Below are 21863 nucleotides of genomic sequence, written 5' to 3'. Positions count from 1 at the left end.
TCACACAAATTTACAAATGTTTCAGTACATACTACACATATGCAAATGATTTTGTACAATTGTCATCGTTTGGCACAATTTTCAGCTGCTTTAGTCTTGTTTGTGCAAAATATATTATGTAGTTTCCCACTGTAATACAGTTTTTTTGAATTGCTGAAAAACATTTCCTAAAACCTTCTTTCCTTTTCTCAAAACACTAAAGCACAGACCCTAAAATTCAAGATACTCGTTTGAAACCTTTAACTCACCCCTGCAAAATCAAACAATCTTCCCTAAACTGTATTATCTTTCTTCAACAGCAAACACTCCTTTCAGATCATGCATCAAGCCGGTCAGTACATAAACACCACTGAGCAGTCATTATACACCGTAGAAAAAACACTACCAGGCTAGAGAAACGTTTACTGTGGATGTGAGCTTTTGCATGTTGAGCTGCAAAACTGGAAACCAAAAGACTATAGTAAAAAAAAATTCTGTCTAGCAAAAATGTTTGTACACAATTATACTAAACCACATTGTAATGTTTGCAGTATTCAGTACTTACTGTATTCAGTATTCATGTTACTGTAAAGGAGTGAGTAAAAAAAAATCATATGAGATGCATATTACAGTAAGATGTGAATATTCATTCAGCCACATCGTCATGTCTCAGGGCTGGATCAGGACAGAGAACGTTGTCTACATCACAGGAGATGCTCTCTCTCGCTGGCTGATGCGGGAAGATTTGTTTGCGTGATACATTTGTAGTTTGATGTCGAAATTCAACTCACCTGTAGTACTTGCACTCTGATCTGGTACATACTCTATGTTCTAGTCACTCTTTGGCTTCATCTCATGTTTAGAAACGTGTGAGCAGTTTTGAGTCATCGTGTTTAAACGATGACTATTGTATGCTGGCTGTGCTTAACTTTTGCAACTGGTGTGTTTGCATCAATGTTTACCGTGGTGCAAAATTTGTTTTGATTAATGAGAATGTGTTTAGAGTTTTCCAGAAAGAATGACTCAGATCTGCAAACTGTGTCTAACTTGGTGAGTGACAGATTAAATAAATGTGTTTTGGCAACTGCAGGTTTGTTCTACAAATGAACTGCTTCAGGAATTCAGAAAAACTGTAATTTTACACCTGAAACTTCATATGTGTGTGATTATTATGTTAGCCACCACATTTAAAACTGTTAACCAAGCCATAAAAATAATTTTAAAATATACTCTATAAATTGTGCAGTATTGCTCTGTTTTTGGTTATCATAGTACATTATTATTTTTTTTGTCATTTCATTGTTCTTGTATCGCCATTTTGTTGTTTTATGTTATACGGTGCTGTTTGACTATTTCGTTTGCTATTGCATTGCCTTGAGATCTGAAGAAATGCTTTCTTGTGCAACTTCACGTACTGTAATATCGAGTCTTGCGATGTTCAAAATTGTGTTTCTGGCATGAATAAGTATTAATTTACTAATGCAATATGATCAGTCATTGACAATGAGAAAGTGGGAACCGACTACCGTTCAGCATTGTGGAGCTCAGGAGCGTACTTACACTGACAAACTCACTATGGTGGCACTATTTCATTGGTGGAATTATTTACTTTTGAATGTTACAGGCTTTTACAGCTAAACCATAGTGTTGTACCATATGCGTGAATTGTATCGATAAATGCTGTCTTATAGTCTTGACAATATTAAGTATATTTCAGGAAATGTTCCAAATCAATGGAGAAAAACTGTAATTTCATTTAAACAGCGAACAGGTTTGTGCTTTGCTTCCCTCTAGTGGCAATAACAAGAAAAGCCATGAATGCTGAAGTGCGCCAGGTAAGATACATGCAATACAACAATACGAAAGAACACAAACTGCTTACACAATGGAACAAAGGTTATAATTTTTTTACATTTCCACAGTGCATTCAACAGGAAACATTAAATTGCAGCTTTCAAGAAAACCAAAGAGTCAGAATCTGAAATGGAAACCCTACACGCTGTGGTACGATGGCGCAATGATTAGCACTGTTGCCTCACTTCTCTGAGAACAGGATTCGAGTCTCCGCCTCGGCTTCAGTGGCGTGGGTTTGCCTGTTCTGTTTGTGTCGTCTTGAGGTTTCCTCTGGGTGTGTTAGTCCCTGCAAAGCTCAGAAATATGCGAAACTTACTTTGATTCACCAAGTTTTATGGTTAAATACAATTATTTACAGAAAGAATTAGTGCTCATCCAAAGTTTATACATTAAATGAATCAGTCTATCTATCTATCTATCTATCTATCTATCTATCTATCTATCTATCTATCTATCTATCTATCTATGAACTGCAAACGCGAGATCGTTTTTACCTGCACTATGACTTTCGCAAAATGTTATACCGAACAGCCATAACATTAAAACCACTGACAGGTGAAGTAAATAACACTGATTAACTCATTACAATGGCACCTATCAAGCTATACTGACTCGACACCCAAATTTCCCAGATCTCAATCTGCTTGAGCATCTATAGGATGTCCTGGACAAACAATCCAATCCATGGATGTTCCACCTCGCAACTTACAGGACTTACAGTTGTGTCCTTGAGAGGTAATGTGGGCTATCCCACAAAAACAAAGTTTTGAGAAAATGAGCTCCAAAGTAGAATTAAAAAAAAAAAATCAGTGTGCCTATACCCTACAATTGATATATATCATAGGTAGCACAGAGGTATGACTTGGATAATAACAACTTATCCAATTGAAAATATTCAATAAAAAGGGGGTAGGGGTCAAAAATGTGGAATAGCCCACTTTAGCCTTCAAGGGCACAGTTCTCAGTTTGCTTTGGCACATATCGTTAAACATCTTTAAGACTGTCACAACTATAAGATAATTTCTCAGAATAATTCACGTATAATGCATGACAGTAAGGTTAAGCTGCAAAGGACTGTAACTCACCCAAAACAATTAACTCCTGTCTCAAAAGCAAATAATTCTATCAATGAATTAAAGTTCTTCTCGATTGCCTTGGCACATTCCCTTAAACATATTTAATGGCTATAAGAGCAGTTATCAAAACAGTTCATGCATATAGCACAACACTATGGTTTAGCTGCAAAAGCCTGTAACTTGCCCAAAACAATTAGCTCATGCATCAAAAACAGATAATTCCACCATTGAATTAGTCAGTGGCAGCAAAATGAAAAGTACAATCAGCATCATTTTAAATATGAGTCAAAATTCTTGGATATATTGTTAGTATGTCAGTGTATGTGATGCTTCTGAGCTCCAAAATTCTGAATGACAGTCGGTTCCCACTTTCTTATTGTCACTGACAGATTATTTTTCTTTAGCAAAGTTTTTTTCTATATATATATACAGTTTGCACCACTTTCCAGTGAAGTTATTTCACTGGGAGTCAACTAGTTATTTCACTGAAGTTTAAGGGGAAATGCATAAACAAACTTCTCTGGAACAGCACCCACTTCCTGTCCTCATACTGTCTGGGAACAATGAACTTACTTTTGTCGAGGAAAACAATGTACACCAATGGTACGTGTATTTTTCCAAGTAAAACGCCCTGATAAGCGACAGTTTTTTCCCTGTACTTTACAGACATGAAATTCTTTGCCATGATTTCCAGATAACTCCGGTTTGCCCCCACAGTCCTATAACATGCTGAGGCTAATTGGAGTTGCTAAATTGCCCGTAGGTGTGCATGTGTGAGTGAATGGTGTGTGAGTGTGCCCTGCGATGGGCTGGCCCCCCCATCCTGGGTTGTTCCCTGCCTCGTGCCCATTGCTTCCAGGATAGGCTCTGGACCCCCCGCGACCCAGTAGAATAAGCGGCTTGGAAAATGGATGGATGGATGGATTTCCAGATAAAATACAGCTCCTAAAATTCAATTGAATTTCTGTATCAGAATTTCTCAGCTGAATAGCATTTTAACTGAACCATATGTAACCTGAAGTGTGGTGGTTCAAGACCCGGACGCCGAGGACAGTCCGGGTTTATACCGCACAATTCTAAGGAAAAAATGTGTTACGGGTTGGACAAAAAAAGCCACTTCATCACATAGAGATATTACGTAAATTAAAGAGACACGTCTTGTTTTCTTCTTGGTCATAATTAATGTTGTGCCCAAGAATTTTTGAGATTTTTTTTTGACTGCCATACATTTTAACTAACTGATAAACAGTATTTTGAAAGAAAATTTCATTATCAGTGTTGCTTTAGAAAAAAATTCTATATACATCTGTTACATTTAATCAAAAGACATTTAAAGTAAGTGCAAGGTACATCAAGTATATAATCGCTCCTGATTTTCATGCAGGAACCACTTCTAGTCACAAATGTCTATCTGTGGATCTTAACCATGCCTATCAACCAGGAACATCATTTTAACATCATGCATGTATCATTACTGAAAATGAAAATGGAAAAATTGTCTCCTTTAGGATCTTTTATTCTTAGGTTTTACCAGGTTCATTGCTAAGGAATCCAAGTGCAGGTCTTCGCCCAGAGACCTCACCTGTCCCAGGGTTAGCAAACTGAGAGCGTGGTTGTTAAAATATGACCTAAACAAGTTCATTCTAGCTAAAGAAATCATTCATGTTTTTAACAATGGGATTCTTCAAATCCTGGCATGGTGGATGACAACAGAAGTCAATTCACATGCATGAAATGCACTATATCTGGCTACACGAAGCTATCAGCCTGTGAAACTGAAATTAATTGGCAACTCTGAGTCATTGATTTTGCATGAAGAGGCACGCCCTTCCTCGTGTGTTCTACATGGAAAGACAAGACAAGAAAACAAGGCTCTTTGACACCTTAGAACCAGTTAGTAATGGAGAACTCCAGTATATCTGGTTATCTTTTAACACTCGTGTGAGACACAGGGTGCGTTAAAGTGGGAAAATGATCGTCTAATGATATTCATGAAGACAGAAAGAAAATAGCATATGTTTTTATTAAAGTATCAAAAACAGTTGGACAGATTGTACAGAAACATTTCCTTGAGGCATTTCAGAGTGAAGTATCATAGATTTTTACCTGATTTGATTACACGCATTTCAAATTCTAGCCTAATCACACATAAGAACCTATTTCTCTGTACTCCATACCACTTTCATGAGCATCGCTTGTAGAAACAGTGCAAACAGGAACACTTTCAAGACATCTTCCCTTTGGGTTATACAGTAGTATGTAATTAGTAGCTTCCGTGCCTGCAGATAAATAAAGACGATGGTAATAACAAGGGTGCACTAAATTTACCGACGCCTATACATCTCCCTCTGTCGCCCAAGCACAGAAACACGTGTCCTAAAGCAGGTGTGCTTGGGCAGCAAGGCCGTCCCAGAGGGTTTGCAGCCTAAACACCTCGACCACATTCATTCTGTTCAGTCTCGGAGAGCTGGACCCAAGCAGGCCCTCCGTACTCCATGTCACTTAAACCACGTACATTGAGGCCCAGTGCATCCATGCGAGGTTCCTCGAGAGGTTTCTGAAACTTTCTTACAGAGCAACACTCGGCAGCCGATGTCCGAGAAAATTACGGAGCTCAAACACAAGGCAGCCATTTATTTCAGCTGAGCGTACAATTAAAAATATAAGTTATATAGTTAAGTGTGTTTGCTCACATTATATAATTGCTTCCTATATCTTATAAATAAATACCATACAACTTCATCATAACAGTGTTACATGTAAAAGCCAACATACAATGTTATCAATATCTGCAAGCTTTTTGTTCTAGTCTGACAGGTGGCACTGTGCATAATCGTGATAAATGTTTTATTTTTTTTAACTCGTGCATGCACGTATGCACAAATGCAGCTTAAATATGACCACAGTAGTCTAGAGCAGTCTTCTCACAAACGTTTCACACTCAGAGACTCAGTCTCATTATAAATTCCCTTGACAGTACATTGTCTGAAGTACCATTAAACTTTTGCCATTAAAGTATAGACCCAGCGTTAGACTTCTAGAACATTCATCTTGCATTTATCCCTTTGATGCCTGACGCTAAAATATCTTCTTCAAAGATTCAGCATTGCTTTTCATTCACTCCTAATGCTCCGGTAACACACACACACACACACACACACACACACACAAACACACACACACACCCCTGAAACTTTAGCAGCTCTTTCTGAAGGCTGTTGCATATAAGTAAAATCATAGACAGCAACAGCTATCATATCACACACATAAAAAAACTATTTTTAAGCATTAAATAAAATTCTGAATGAATTCACCTTCTACATCTAAGAATGAAACGTAAGTTTCCACATAATAATAAAACTGGATATATGCATTATCTCCATATAGTCTTATCGATGCTAGTAGTATTCCATGTAAAGTTACCACAGTAATGAGTATTCATCATTATAGGGAAGTTTCAATTTGAAATTGTGTAAACATTTATCTCAAGTTACCTGTGACATCACCTAAATTCCTTTGCTCACTAAACCAGACTAAATTAACATAAAGTGACACAAATTTGACCAAAGACAGGGTGAGTTACCATCGACAACATTGTAAGGGCAAAGTAAAATTAAAATATATTCATATTTTAAAGCAAATCGAATATCTTGGTTTTCCTTAGTGCTATAATGCTTTTTCTTCACAGGCAATGGTCCGCGTACCATCCCGGGTGAAACAGGGAACCGTTGAGCCGTCTAGTCTCTCTTTAATTCCTCTAGAAGTCCCTTAAATTGGGAGTGGAAAGTTACATTGTCTCTGGGATCTTCACTTGTAAGCAGATGGATCCAGTCTTGCTTCAGTCAGTGGGGATCACAGGACTTGGGAACTGAAGTGTGACTCAGTACGGCCGGGCCAGTGATCAAGTCCTGCAGAGTGCCCTCCTTGATGTGCTGGATGAAGAGGTTTCTCTCGTCCTCCGGCGTCTGGCCATTCTGGGCACGGACTATGCAGGTGGGCCGGTGGAGGTTCAGCATGTAGACCAGCTGCTGCTTCTGGCTCTTCAGCTCCTCAATCTGGGCCTTCAGCTCAGCATTGTGGGACTCCAGTTTCTCCGACTCCTGGAAGGTGTACAGGGAGACATGTTGAAGCTGGACACTTGAACTTGTGATGCCCCCCCGAGTGCCACCAGGAACTAGTAAATGTACGCAACAAATGGTAGTTATGGTATGCAACAAATGGAAGAAATTATGCCTCAGTTCAGGGGCACCATAAAAGGGGTGGGGGTGTCAGGAAAATACCAAGGGTCCCTGAGTGAATTTTTAGGGAACCTAAAATTTTGGAATATAACTGGACTTCCAAAAAAAAAACCTTATAAATAGGATTACTTATCGGGACCTATGCAAGCAGATTACTCCAAATGCCAGTTAACTTTTGGGAAAATTGCCAAAGTAATACAAAGAAAATACATTTATGATATACAAAGCTCCACTGAACATAAATAAAGCCTTGATTTATCCGGACAATCCATTCTGCTCAGATGCCATTTCAGTTGCTATTGACTTTTATCTAATTTTCAATCTTACCTTCTGCAGGCAGTCAGTCTTCTCCTTTTTCTTATTTCTACATTTGGCAGCAGCTATTTTGTTTCTTTCACGTCTCCTTTTCCTCCTTTCGCTTTCCTCTGGAGTAACCTGAAAGAAAGACAAACATACATAAAAATCTATGCCATAAATTAGCGGCACTCACGATCTCACGCTAAAAAGTTCTGCGTGACCTTTAGTTACCCATCCTTTCAACTTGTAAACAAGTCTGTGGTGCAAAATAACATGCCCAGACAGGAGGTATAGTACGCATATGGAGACACGGTTTTGTTCCGGAGTACTTACATTAAAAAGGAAATTAGAAAATGGTGAAATAATGATTAGCCTTAAGAGTTAGAAACGTTTTAAGACTTTACACATATGTTACGATATAAACTAAATGAAAATATTATATTTGTATTACGAGAGACTAAGTTGCAATTACCATATAAGTTTTGAGTTCGGTAAATTTATATTTTAAAATAAAATATATGTTTACAAGAACAGGAATACAGGATCGATTTCTTACCTCTCGCCTCACCGACAGCTGCTCCGAGGTTCGTTCAGAGCTGGAACTTGTATAGTCGTTCATGATGGAGTTCAGCCCGTTAGACAGACGCTTGTTCTGAATCGCCAGGCGGAGCTCCTCCTTCACCAGCGGCGTGAAGTTGGTGAAGTCGTCCAGGGTGAGCGTCCCCGGCGGGGAGAGGCAAGGAACCAAAGCCGATGCGCTGATCTCCGAGGGACCCAGTCCGGGACACTGAAGCATCATTATGTTGCCTGGAAGGTGAATAAAGACGCGCTGTCATGTACGGAAATACAGGATAAGCCTTAATGGTATACTGAAACGAAGTTCTGAAGTTATTCTATAAAAAAACAATCAAGGGAAAACTTTTAAATGGCAGGACTTTTTCATGGAATGTTTTGAAAAAATGCCCACAGTCAAATGATCTCCATCAACCCTGAGAGCAGCCAGTGTCTGAATGACGCCAGTCGGTTCAAGCAATAAAGTTAATCCCCCTTTACTGTGTAAGTAAATCCGAAAGTACCCAGACTTCAGGAATGACTTGCTTTCTACGGCAGGCAGAACTAAAACTGAAACGAGCCGTCAATTCGTGACCCCCACCCCCCAGCTTTCTCAATTATACTCCCCTTTGGATAAAAGTATCTGCCCAATAAATTAAATGTGAATTAACTGTGGGTGTTTGCTGTAAAAAGATACCTGCTATCGCGCTTCAGATTCATTCTTACACATCGAGAAATAGATCATACTAGAGAAACAAAAACCGAATCTAAGTTAATGCCATTAGGTAAACAGCACAGGCCAATTTAAATATTTCGCAAAAAGGAGTGTTTTTCAAAATACAGAATATGATCTTCTTTTAAATGTCCTAACTAGGCTATTAGCCTATTTTACCGGTAACACCAGCAGCTGTATAAACCCACTAGTCTTCATATTGCTAAGATACAATACGAGGGACATATACGATAAACTGTAGGCATTCCAGTAGATAACTAACTATTGGGGCTGTTGAAAAATCCTAATTTCACTTTCATTTTTACACTAAGGAACTCCGTTTCTAGTAACTAAGTAGAAAACAGGGTTCGTAAACTATTATTTTATTAAGTGGATTTAGACGAACTTTCTAAGCCTTTCTGAGCTGACTGACACTTTCCTTTCGAAGATCATTCAAAACTTCTGGTGTGAAAAGTAGCCTGCGTGTAGGACAACAAGCCACTGAAAACAACAGACGCTTCAATCAAACCCGTAAACATTCCCATGCGTAATAAACAGGAGCGTCTTGTATTACTGTTAATACAGGCGTATTCTGAGAATGATATTACCGGACACTGGCAGAATACTTCGATCCCGGATTCACCTTCGTACTATTCGTTTAGGATTAATGAAAACGTACGGAGCTAAACCCCGAGACCCATCATCGATAACAAAATGCGATCGCACCTACCTCTCGATAAGATCTGCCGTTTACAAGAGAATACAGTGCCGTCCGAAAGGCTTCACCCGTGTCCCTTCTGTTTGTAGTGAAACTTACAGCTAACGCAGTCCAGTTGCATCACCCGCTTTATAAAGGGAGACTAGCTAAGGCATCCTTGTAGTAAGACGCTGTCAGAGGTGACGTCATTCTATTAATAGGACAGCGGGAGCTGGCCGATGATGCAAGCGCGCAACACCGCGCGGCTCACCATAACAGGCCGGCCAGGCTACTATTCCCAGGGGGAATTCAAACCCACAGCATTTCGCGCTAATGAGCCCATAAAGACATACCCAGTTAATGACCTGAGACTTCAGGCATGTCCAGTATACGGCTACCTATTCGGGAGACATAAAAGACATTTTAATACACAGACCCGGGTCTCGTTGTCCACATTAGAAGTTACAGTTCAGGAGTTTAACTGCTTAAAAATACATCTCGATATGATTTTCTTATTTTTTTATTTGTTTATTTATTATTATTGCCTCCTACTACAACTACCATATAATAATAATAATAAGAATAATAATAATAATAATAATCAATATTATTGTTATTATTATTGCTGTTGATAATATTATTATAAGTTTATCTTATTATTTCCCCTATTATTACTGCAATGGTAGCACGTTCATTTCAATTTTGGTGACCAAATGAAAAAATCCGATAATGATGGGATAAGAAAATTAAGGTAATGTACCACGTTCTCTTGTCTGTTTGTCTAAAGGTTTCAGTTGTATGTGCATAAAAGCCGAAATGCTCTAAGTTAGTTTGTATCTATTTACACAATAAGAGTAATAGGATATAATATCACAGCACGTCACCATAACTAGTTTAAAGCATTTACTTTTTAAATATTTGTAAATTGTAAATGTCTAAAATTGTTCATTTGAATTTGGCTATATTGAGTTTTTTGTTAAACATTGTGATTAATATTTCCTATATATGTATATTGTAATTGTTTACTTTGGGTTATTGAAACCTTGTGAGATAATTAAGGATAAAGTGCAATACAATTTAGGGTATTTCCGTGAGTCTCGTCTTGAACTCGCAGTTCGGGTGTTTCGAGTTTCTCATGTTAACTCGCTTACGTTTGCTGTAGTAACGTGGCTCAGCAGTTTAGTGGGTTTTTTTTCTTTGTCCGATTAATGCTTATTCACTTAAATCAAAGAGCGAATTACTTGGTAAAGTTTTTTTTTTTTAGCTGCACTTGAGTAACTTTCTTTTATGATAATATTGGCAATTATTAAGTGTACTTACTTAAATTCTAAATGTACACATGTTGTATTTCTGCGGCATTCTGATAATGAAAGTTTTTTAAAAAATTTTATCACAGAACCAAAAACAGATATGTGATTCAGGCGGTTGAAAATATTTTGCATACCAAATTAAGCAGTCTTAACCTATTAGGATGTTTATATTATGTTGCCAAGATACGTTACGTATTAATTAAACAATACTATGTAATTTAAAAATCACATTAGTCATAAAAAATATTCATTACGCACCTAATTATTCCACATGTCCAGCGTCATATGCGGAAATTGCCAAATGGGAAACGTCGCTATAACCATTCCTTTGAAAGTTTCACGTAACCTATTTCTGATATGACTGTTTCGAGCAGGCATTCTCATAACATATGGAGTTTCGAATTGGCATTTGGCGATTTTTCTTAATCATTTATCATGACATACAGGAATAAAAGTATGATTTAATACTAGAGTCTATGTTCCTGAACACTGTGAATCACTATAGTCTTGGTGTAACAGCTGATAACTTAAACTGCTCTGGTCAAGTGGCCATTGACGCTATACTCTCAGAAAAAGGGTAACAATTTGTACCTTTGCTTGTCAGTGGGGCTGTATACCCTCAGTGGTCTGCCAATTTATCCTTAGCTGTAGGTAATTGTACCTTTTAAGGTACAGACATTTTCGTACCATTGGGGGTACATTAATGCCATTTGTACCTTTAGGATGTTCCCCAGACCTTAAAATGTACAGTTTCAAGGGTACAAGCAAAGGTACAAAATTTTACCTTTTTTTTCTGAAGTGTACCGTTTTTACCCCTTTTTCTGAGAGCGTTAGAGTGTCTTTATTGACATGACATTGCTCATATACAATCAATACAACCTCTGCTCAGTACAAAAAAACCTGCTAACAATTGCGACTGGTGGTATTAAACAGGTTGCTTGATATGGGGGGTCCCAACAAAATGGATTTATTTGAACGCAGACATTTGTATTGATATCTTGTTTCTCCCGTCCAAGTTGCGAAACAGAATATGCCACAATTTATCAATTTAACGTACGTAATAGGAGGTAGGTAAAGATAGACTGGTCATGCGACATGTCAGTGCTGATTATATTCGTCTACTGTGAGTTTTCGGGGTCGCAATCATTATAACCCATGTTAGATATACACTGCCAATGCAGTGGTGGTCGACATAGGCGACCGACTAGGACGCCATTGTGAGAGGAGCGCCGCAGTCAGCCGCAGCTCCCCCTCACCACCAAAAAGCCCTGCTGCTTATTAAAGTACTAAGTGGCAAGTACTAGACTGATAGAATAATCAATAATTCAAAGAAAATATTGTAGAAGTGATTTTCCATGTACAGATTTACCGAGACATAAAATTTTGGCGGATTTTAAAACCGGATATTTATTATGGGATTGACTAGATTCTCTTATATCAGAGAATTCATGTTTACGCAGATATCAAGTCAAATGTTCAGTCAGTGAGGTGGATGTTTACCACTCTGTGCCTGTTTTTTTTTAATTTTTTTTATTGATTTATTAAGTGCCGAAGATTATATCGTGTTCACGTATTACCTGTTTCATCCATCCATTTTGTGTAACCGCTTGTCCTGTTCTGGGCCGTGGGGAGGTCCGGAGCTTATCCCGGAGGCTCCGGGGACAAGGCAGGGAACAACCAGGATGGGGTGCACACTCACACACCATTCACTCACACAAGCACACCTATGGGTAATTTGGCAACTCCAATTCACCTCAGCATGTTTTTGGACTGTGGGGGGAAACCGGAGTACATTTAATTATTGCACGTTTCAATACGTAGACATTACATAATAGACATATACGCACACTTACTGAACAGTAATACGTATTACGTACTAGGCATTCGTAATAATATAGATATTATTCGTTGTATAAGAATACATAACAATAACACAGTAGAATGAATATATTTAAGAATACCCTTTATTGAAACCTTTCATTACCTTAATAAAAAGACAAATACTGTTGTTTGTATAACAGAGTTTGGTTCCAGAGTGTATTGTTTAAGGTGACTAATATAAAGATGACGCTTGTAAAAACATAGCTGATGATTTTTGTCTTGTCATGTTTAATAATACTTTAGAATGTGTTGCATTCTGTGGTTTCTATGGTAGATGATATCTCTTTCTATTATGTCTTCAAAAATTTTTATTAGGTCTTTGCAGCAATTGTAGAAATATTTAATTGAAATCACTGCATTAAAATCAATGGGAAAAAAGGGGGGGGGGTGGCTCAGTGTGATCAGGTCTTTGGTTCGAATCCTGGTGCTGCCAGACTGGCGCTGCTCTTTGACCTTTGCGCTAATTGCCCCAAGGCTGCCGGATACTAGTTATCCCTGCTTTGTGACCCCCAGGCTTGCTCAAGGAGAGAAAGATGGGATAAGCAAAGAAACAGTTCCATCCATCCATCCATCCATTCTTATTACCTAGGCTGGTCAACAACAATGCATGCCATCCCAAACCTAGTAAAATTTTGCTAAAAAGTGAAGTTTCCATCTGATGTCAAGAAAACATTTATAGCTCTTGTACTGAAAGACAGAACCATTATGTCGAATTCACCATCAACACCAAAGCAATTTGACACAGACTAGACTATAAACTGATATTACTGCCTGTGAATGGATGATAAGGGGGAGTGTGATGTCTCTAACGGCAATGAAGAAACCAGGAGAACAGATAGGAACTAGAGAGAAAGAAGTTTAGCCACAAGTAAATCGCCATCTTAGTGAGTAACAATAGTTTTCGGGAGTAATGATAAAGCATAGAAAAACTGTTTGAATGTTTTGATTGTTTATGAACTTAAACTCATTAACCTAACCAAGTATCTTGCTGGTTGAAGTCCCAGGAGAGCATATTACCTAAATATAAAAACCTAACCAAAAATACTCCAGTAACTTACTGAGCTCTGTTAATGGGTACAGACCAGAAACAGAAAAAAAAACCAGCAGGCAGTTAAATTACAGACTCATACCTTGAGATTTGGTCTTGGGGCCTGGAGAACGTGACAGGCCACCTGCTGGTTTTATACATGAGTCTGCATCAGCATGAGAACAAAGAGCGTGGGTAGAGTGGGACGAGACCACATGCCCCACTGAGGTGTGAAGTGCAACCCAGTGGCCATCCAGTGCTGTCTTTGCAATGAAGCCCTGGAAACTTCCAGTGCTGCCCACCTACCCCCCCCCCATCCCATCTATCAGCTGCCTGCCCCACCCCATTGCTCGCGTTTGTCTGTATACACAGACAGCGTTACCAAGGTGCACGAACACTGCCGCGTTCATAAGCACACTGCGGTGAGTTTCCATGCGGGAACCTTGGACAGCATGAACTGGGAAATTACAACAAACAAAAAAAAACATTAGGACATGGGAGTCAATATTTTACAGTGGTGCCCCAGTAGGGATAGTCTTGGTTTTAGGAAAAGCAATGGAACCCAAGTGATGAATGTGTAAAATCTACGGAATGGCCCACTGTCCAAGCAGGATGAAATTCCTACTTTGCCGTAGCAGAAGGAATCATGCTTAATCATGCACTGAATGTTTTCAACATCTTTCAATAAAAAAAGTATTAAATTTAAGTAAAAACACAGGTGAACGTCAACCTATACGCTACCCACCTTCTATTTAGTAGATATGTCATCTGTAATCATACAAGTTTTATGGGAAATATATAAATATTATCAGATTGCTACATTCTATTTGAAATATATAGAAATATTCATTGCATCCAGTACATTTTATTAAAAACACACTCCCACATCAGAATCTAAGAGGGGGCTTGATTGAAATCAGGGGTTTACTGAACATTACATCAGACCTCAGACTAACAATGTCATTTTGGCAATCGAAGCACTTCTGCTGAAACATTTCATGAAATGATTCATTTCCTGTTTCAAATTCCTGCTGATTTCTTCATCATGCACAGAACACACTGAAGGTCACAGGTTGCTCGTACCATGAGGTACCACGAGTGGTTTCCTACTTTAAATGCATCGTTCTGCATATTTGAGTGGTTCAGACATCCAGGCAATAATCACATCATGATATTCGTTCCTGACTCTGTGCGAAAGGACGGGGGTGCAAAGGTCTATAGGGTCATATTCTGTCATAAAAGAAAGAACTGAGTTCAAACAGAAGGTGAGATTGAACTGAAACTGGTTTCCTTTAGCTTTTAATTTAATGAATAATGTACCGTTTATTAATCATAAACTCATAGCTCAAACTTATTTATTTGTCATTTTCAAAATATTTTGACTGAATTCAGTTTATGGGTTCTTTTTTAGTATCTGTAGGTGGCTCTTGGTTAATTGTTGGTGGAATATTCCTGAAGGGTAAATGCGTCAATCAACATGATCCCTCCATTTGTACAGGTGCAGTCTGGGGCTAAGAGGCTTTAAGTGGGGGTAGGTTTATTTGAGTAGAGGTTGGTTCATTGTTGAGAAATCTTTATGTATGACTACTGCAGGACCCTATTAATAAATATCCAGTTACTAGGTCTAAGTGGTGTCTCTGAGGCTAAGCTATTCAACCGTCCACCTGGTCTTTTAAGTTTTTTTTTCAGCAAATGTTACATTAACCATGACGATTCACCCACAGTGTGATAACCTGAATACATCTCTCAAATGATTCTAATCGTGTTCATTTCCAGAAACTCCAGTTTCAAATACACATTAACATGAACCCAAATCGCGACGACTGTAATGAACAATAGCTATAACGTTGTGTAAATATCCACAACGACTTTCCTCACTGGTTCATGGTTCACACGCCTTGGTTCTGAATACTTATACTTGAGATGATGTAATAATATTAATATTACTGATATTAATCATTGATATTAGGTTAAAACGTCCTCTTGACGTACGTAAAGTCAAGACGTTCCCAACCATTAACTACATTTCCAGAAAGCTAACATATAGGTTTCGTCATAACACACTAACCAAAATATCTTTTTTCTTTAAGGTGAAAATATGCAAGATATTTTACAATTACGTTTATAGTCATTCTTATATTCATTTTACATTCTCATTTTATATCCTTATATTATTTTTTATGAAAAGTATCGTTTATTTATCAGTCTCAAACAAAAAAAGAGCTTTTAAACAGTTCTGTAATGCGATGGTTTCATCATTGTCGGGATGTTTTGCTGCTTTAAGAGAATAATCCTACTTTATCTGACACGCAGCACGACGCGTCATTCTTTCCGGGAAGCGGGTCAGTAATATTGTGCCAGTAGGGAAGTAGGAAGACGAATAGGATCAGGGAAGCGTCCAGACATGTTACTAGATTATTGACAGGTACAACTCAAATTAAGCAAAAGGCTGTGGAAGGCGAATCGGTTTGACTCCCGTTATGAAAGACAAGCCCTTCCAGTAAAACGAAGGAGATCACGCATTCGGGAAACCGACGCCGAGCATATCTACCGATAATGCGCCTGTCATAATGGTCCGGCCTTTCCCCCAGTATTATGTAATGCCTTTAATTTGACTTTCTCATATGCCGTAGAAATATACCTTCGTCATTTCCTTATTTCACGAGTTTTAATTCGTATGTAGTCAAAGTGAAATTTGGAGACATTTCAACAGTTGATCCAAGGTTCCTTTAATTAATGCGTTAAATAATTAATTTTATTTATACTGGAAAAGTATACGTTTCCAGATTGTTTAATAATAATATATATTTTTTAACTCTATAGCTGGATGATATTGACTAAGGCTTGGGCTTGTTGCGTATAGGGCGCTTGTAGCTGCGTTATTTTTGTGCATATTCTTAATTGATTCCGTTTGATGTTGTGCGATTATTTTTCTTTAATAACACTGAAGGGATGTTTGTATAATTTGATGACTGCAACGCGACATTGTGTTTTCTAGTGATTTAGACTACAGAAATAAGTGCGGTATCTTTATCCGGATACAGCAGAACGAACCATCTTACAGTATGGCTGGGCCAACGCCGTGTTAACATTACGGTCGTTTGCAGAACATAAGCTGGTGAAAATTGAAGAATCATTGTTGAAAGTGATGTCTAACCACATGAGCGCTATTTGAGGTAAACGGATCTCCCTCATCATCTCCTTCATGTAAAAAAGGCAAGATGTCGAAATTGTTATCTGAAGGAATTTAGGGTGGATAGTTTCATTATGAGATTCTTTGTAGCTTTGTCCTTTTATTAACTACAATGGTAGCGTTTTAAAGACATACAATAAGAAATGAATGTCAGACAAAAAACAAAAATCGGCAAAAATGACACACACTTAAATATAGCCACTGTGACTCAGCGCATTTAATCCTGTAGAGAGGATGATGGTGTCATTACGTAGACGTGTCGAGTGATACAGCTTCCTTTAAATAATAGTTTGTAGTTTCCTTATTACATTTGTGCCATGCAGAATGGCAAAAGTCATGGTTATTTTAAAGCTAAGTTAAATCAGTGCTACCCACTATTGCTCAGCCTTCAGCTCCGGCCAGATTTCTGTTTATTTATTTACCAGGTTGCTGCCATGGTAACACTCTCTCACCAATTGGTCTTTTGTTTCAGGCATTCTGATGATGTAGGGGAAGTCTCTCTCAGGACTTCCTGGATTTCAATGGGGGGTGGGGGGGTCGGTTAGGGGGCTTGTATGTCTTGTTGAAGAACGCAACCTATGTCATGATCTGGCTTGGTATAAAGGACAGGGTTCTATTGACTGGTAGGTCCCCCCTAGAGCATGTTCAGAATAGGACACTTTGCCAAGTTGGAAATAAACTCACCTACCTCTGTTTTAGGCACAAACCTTTATATCCTTAAAGATGATCTAATTAAAAAAATAGGGGGTGAAAATGATGTTGTCATTGACTGTTGGTTAGATGAAGTGGTCACACTCAAATGGTTCGAGCTATAGCTTTATCGTAAATCCTGATTCCGGATCCATTATGTGTTATTTTCATTGTTTAATACCCTTGAAGATACTTTGTAACACACAATCGGAGAAACAACAGTTGCTTCAGTTTTCCATATAATCAGTTCATCCCTATTAGGTGATGAAGGTCGCGTTGCACACTGTATTATTACCATGTTGTTGTAATGACACCATTCACTACATAGGCTGGGAAGGAAGGTTTTCCCTCCACTCCAAAACATAGTATAGCTTTAGAAGAAAAGGAACAACTGCTGTTAACTGACTGAAGATCGAAAGTTAATCGGGTCTGTTTACATGAAATCTTCCATTGTGCTGAAAGGTACCCAAACTGTCCTTGCTAGCTTCTGGCTGTTTGATGTGCATATATGTAGTGGAATCAGCGAAAAAGTCTGCTGATAAATGATGACGGGAATGAGTATAAAACAAAAATTCCATGTTCTGTTCACCCTCGGTGTTGGATTGCTTAGAGAGTTTCCAGAAATGAATAAGTGCTTTTCAGGGCATGTCTCCCAAGGGTTCAGTTTGTATTATTAGAAATCAATTATACCTCTCATTCAACTCAAAATTGTGTGACTTTATTGAAAAAAATAAAAAATAAAATGGAGGACTTTCAATTTCTATTCTTTTGTGCAGTGTAGAATAAAGTTTGTCATATTTTCTTGTTTTATTCACAGTACGAAAGCTATCACAATAATATTTTGATATATCTGTGCTCTTTTGACATAATCGTATGTGATTTGGCTATTTTGTATTGCCAGTTAAACAGGATGACATCATACTAAACAGGTGAATATTTAAAATCTTGCCTCTCTCTAGTATTGATGTTTAACAAATAGTTCTGTATGGTTTCAGGTGCTGGGCCAATCACAGTGCTCGGGTGCAGTGACATCACCCTAGCCTACTGTGGCATGACAGCATGTTGTGTCATCAGAATATCTGATCAATATTTAACGATAGATTAACACAGAGGCTAAAAAGCACTTACGCTTTAAAGCAAGTAAGCTACTGAGTACTTATTTTACAGACTCATCTTACAGATTAAATTTAAAATCTCAGCTTAGTGTTGTATATATACACTTATTGACTACACTTTATTAGGGGTTTTTGCTTCGGTCTGGAACTGCAGTTCTGGTAATGGTATAAATCTGGCGATCCCAGTGAACTCCAACATTATGGCAGTCTAATTGCCAGGGCATGGACTGATCTGTTATCAACGTGAGTCATCCTAGGGGTCTGGAAAAGCTGACATTTGAAAAGTCAGTTTTGTTTTCGGACTGCATGAGTCACGACAAACCCAATAGACGGGACCACTGCCTAGTCGATTTCTGATGCAGCGAAATGATACCACAGCAGCATCCCATTCGGGGATGTAGTACACGTGTATATTACATGGTAGCCCACAGATACTGAAAAATATCGTCATAGCTTCCTGGTTAGAGAAAAGCATGTGGGTAGCATACTGTTAATATTATGTCAGACACAAATTTTCTTGTTTTGTTGTATTTCTCTTGTCTAGTGCTTGTAGTAATGCAGCACATGTAAATAGTTCAATGTTTGTTTCATTTATTTATAGCGGGGATTCACACACATTGGCAGACGCTGTAGCTGAGTAGCACTGTTTGGTTCCCATTTAACAGGGTGATTAACCGTGTTTTACCGATAAAGTTTCTTTGTTGTATTTCCAGTGCCATTGATTTGATGAATGTTATTGTGTGTGTGTTTGTGTGTATGTATAGATAAATGTTTTATGTATGAATGTGCAGCTACATTTATATATATACACAAAACAATATGTGTGTAGCCTCAATTGATAGGCTATAACAAAAGTATAAATGAGACATATCTTAAATTTAAAAGGAATAAATGCTACATGTTTTCAATGTGGGTTATTTATTTAATGTACAGCCCTTCTGTTTAATGCAGATGTGACCTAAATTATACTACGTAATAACAAGCATAACAATCTGCTTAGTCACTGCCGTGCGCTGAACTCTGTGTTCAGTTGTTTGTTGTCTTTATCATCTCAGTTCGTGACCTATGTCACGCCCCTGAAATGTTTGCCAATGACTGTAATTGAAAGAGTTCTGGGATTTCTAGACACAGGGTTTCGGCACAGGGCAGAGTGTCACAGGACAGCTTCATACACACAGTCATGTGACAGGGGAATTTCCTGTTTTGTAAAACGCCACAAAGAGCACGCTCAGAGCAAATCATGTGACAGTGTGTTTTGCTGGAAACTCCCTCATTGTTATGGAACATTCAGTGAGCTTGCAGCACAATGGTTCGGTTGTGGGGCTTTGCAAAGACCCTTTCTTCTTGATATGGAACACTTAAACTACATGACTATACTATTCTCATGCATAATTGGCTTTAAGTATGATTATCTACTCTCTATATTCCTATTATTAAACTATTATTAAAGGATAAGTTACCCTTGCTACGATGGGTTGGGCCCCATCCTGGGTTGTTCCCTGCCTTGCACCCGTAGCCTCTGGGAGAAACGGCCTACAGCCCTCAATAGGACAAGCGGTTTTGGAAAATGGATGGATGGATGGAAGTTACCCTTGGTGTAATATTTTGTTGTACCATGTGCCCTGTGATGAACTGGCATTTCATCTCATCAGGGTGTCTCCCTGCCTTATGCCCTGTGCTTCCTGTGACAGGCTCTAGACTCCAACCATGAGCAAAACAAGTACTTATGGATAACTATACAAGAACTATACTAGCGGTCATGGAAGATTGGGGGATATAATGATGCAAATCATATTGTATTTTTGCATTTAAAACTCAAATGCATAAGTGAATGCGCATTTCCTATTTCAAACCTTGTTATGATTGCCTGTGTAGAACTGACACGTGGATTTGTCTGGGGGAATTAAAACGCTTTATTAGCTTATCTTCTTCTAAAAACACACAGCTAAGTGTCCCAAGTGTACCTAAGATACCTATATTTCATGTTGGGGAAAAAAAACATGAATTGAGAATTTAATTTACACAACCAATAGCATTTAATTACAAATGAAACCGAATAAGTCAAATCTCAGCTAGCACGCCATTCTGCTAGTCAGGTGAGCAGATACTCAAACAATTTGTTTTTCTTTGCATATTTACTGATATCAGTTATTTTTACTTGGCAGTTTCTGTACTGATCTGTCAAGATGTTATGAGTAATGCTTCAGGGTAGGCGTGGCATTCCTGAACCACAACGGTTCGTGCACCACATATAAATTACCTTTCACATATTTTCTGAGTCAACAAGCCACCTAGAACCACCAGAGATGTAATTATGTAATATAAGACTCATCAGAGATCTTTTAATGTTCCTATGGATCACCTTAGCTAATTATTTCTTCCATAACACATACACACACATTGCACCAACTTCTGTTTGTATAACACCAAAATATGTCAGAAATTTTGGGATTATACTGCATGGTTTGTTTTAGTTTGCAAGCAGGGCCTTCTGGGTGGGGGGGGAGGGGGGCCTTTTTGAAGTTCTATGTGCTCTGTTTCAATCACACAAAATGTACCTGAAATGTACCCCAAAGACCGGCAACCTGAAAAATCTCTGCACAGACCTGTTCCCAAACATAGGGGAGATTGGGGCTGGTTGTCACTCAATTTTTATTTGTGTATAAGTGTATCTCAGACTTCTATTAATTTATAATAACCTCCCTGCTACAAATTAATCCTTAAAATCACAACTAAAAATCAGACATATTAGATTACAGAAAACAGTTACTGTAAATAGTTTAGTAATTCATAATAAAAAAAAAAATGTTGTGCACTTGTGTCTACCAGCGTCAATATGGAATTGGTTGGCACAACATTAATATTCTATGAATTTTGTAAGAGTCTAGCGTCATACAAAAATAACCAGAACTTTTGCTTTAATCCAAACTAAAATCAGATGACAACTGTCAGTGAAATCAAGCTTCTGGTTCTGTGAAATTCTCAAAATATCTAATGAATTTAAAACACAGGAATAAACAGTAATAAAACAATGAAATTTTTGCCACAGAGAATTTTAATCGTGTCATCGTCTTACATTATTTCTCCAAGTGATTTTTCAAATAATGTGTTTTTAATTTTTGAGCAAAAAGTACCATTAAAATACACCGAGCATTAGGTACCGACCAACCCCAGCTGCGCTCCGTATGCTCTTCACGATATCAATCTGTCTGGCAAGAATTACCAGGCTTTCAATTCGTAGC

General features: G+C 38.1%; 1 protein-coding gene across 1 annotated transcript; it reads right to left on the bottom strand.

Annotated features, from left to right (window-relative positions):
• Nucleotides 1–4913: 4913 nt before the first annotated feature.
• Nucleotides 4914–9596, bottom strand: atf3 (activating transcription factor 3). Its single transcript, XM_048985784.1, has 4 exons — nt 9439–9596; nt 8001–8251; nt 7475–7582; nt 4914–7009 (listed from the first exon to the last, which is right to left on the bottom strand). Exons 2-4 carry the CDS (start codon nt 8241–8243, stop codon nt 6752–6754), a joined length of 609 nt encoding a protein of 202 aa, XP_048841741.1. The 5' UTR covers nt 8244–8251; nt 9439–9596; the 3' UTR covers nt 4914–6751.
• Nucleotides 9597–21863: the final 12267 nt, after the last annotated feature.

This window comes from Brienomyrus brachyistius, chromosome 19 (genome assembly GCF_023856365.1).
Source record: "Brienomyrus brachyistius isolate T26 chromosome 19, BBRACH_0.4, whole genome shotgun sequence".
Taxonomy (NCBI): Eukaryota; Metazoa; Chordata; class Actinopteri; order Osteoglossiformes; family Mormyridae; genus Brienomyrus; species Brienomyrus brachyistius.
The sequence above is the reverse complement of the archived record's forward strand: the minus strand, read 5'-3'. Positions and strand labels throughout refer to the sequence as shown.

Coding starts and splice junctions, on each gene's coding strand:
- atf3 (XM_048985784.1), bottom strand. CDS start 8,243: ATGATGCTTCAGTGTCCCGGACTGGGTCCCTCGGAGATCAGCGCATCG. Junction 7,583..8,000: donor AGCTGTCGGTGAGGCGAGAG/GTAAGAAATCGA, acceptor TCTTTCTTTCAG/GTTACTCCAGAGGAAAGCGA. Junction 7,010..7,474: donor AGACTGACTGCCTGCAGAAG/GTAAGATTGAAA, acceptor TACACCTTCCAG/GAGTCGGAGAAACTGGAGTC.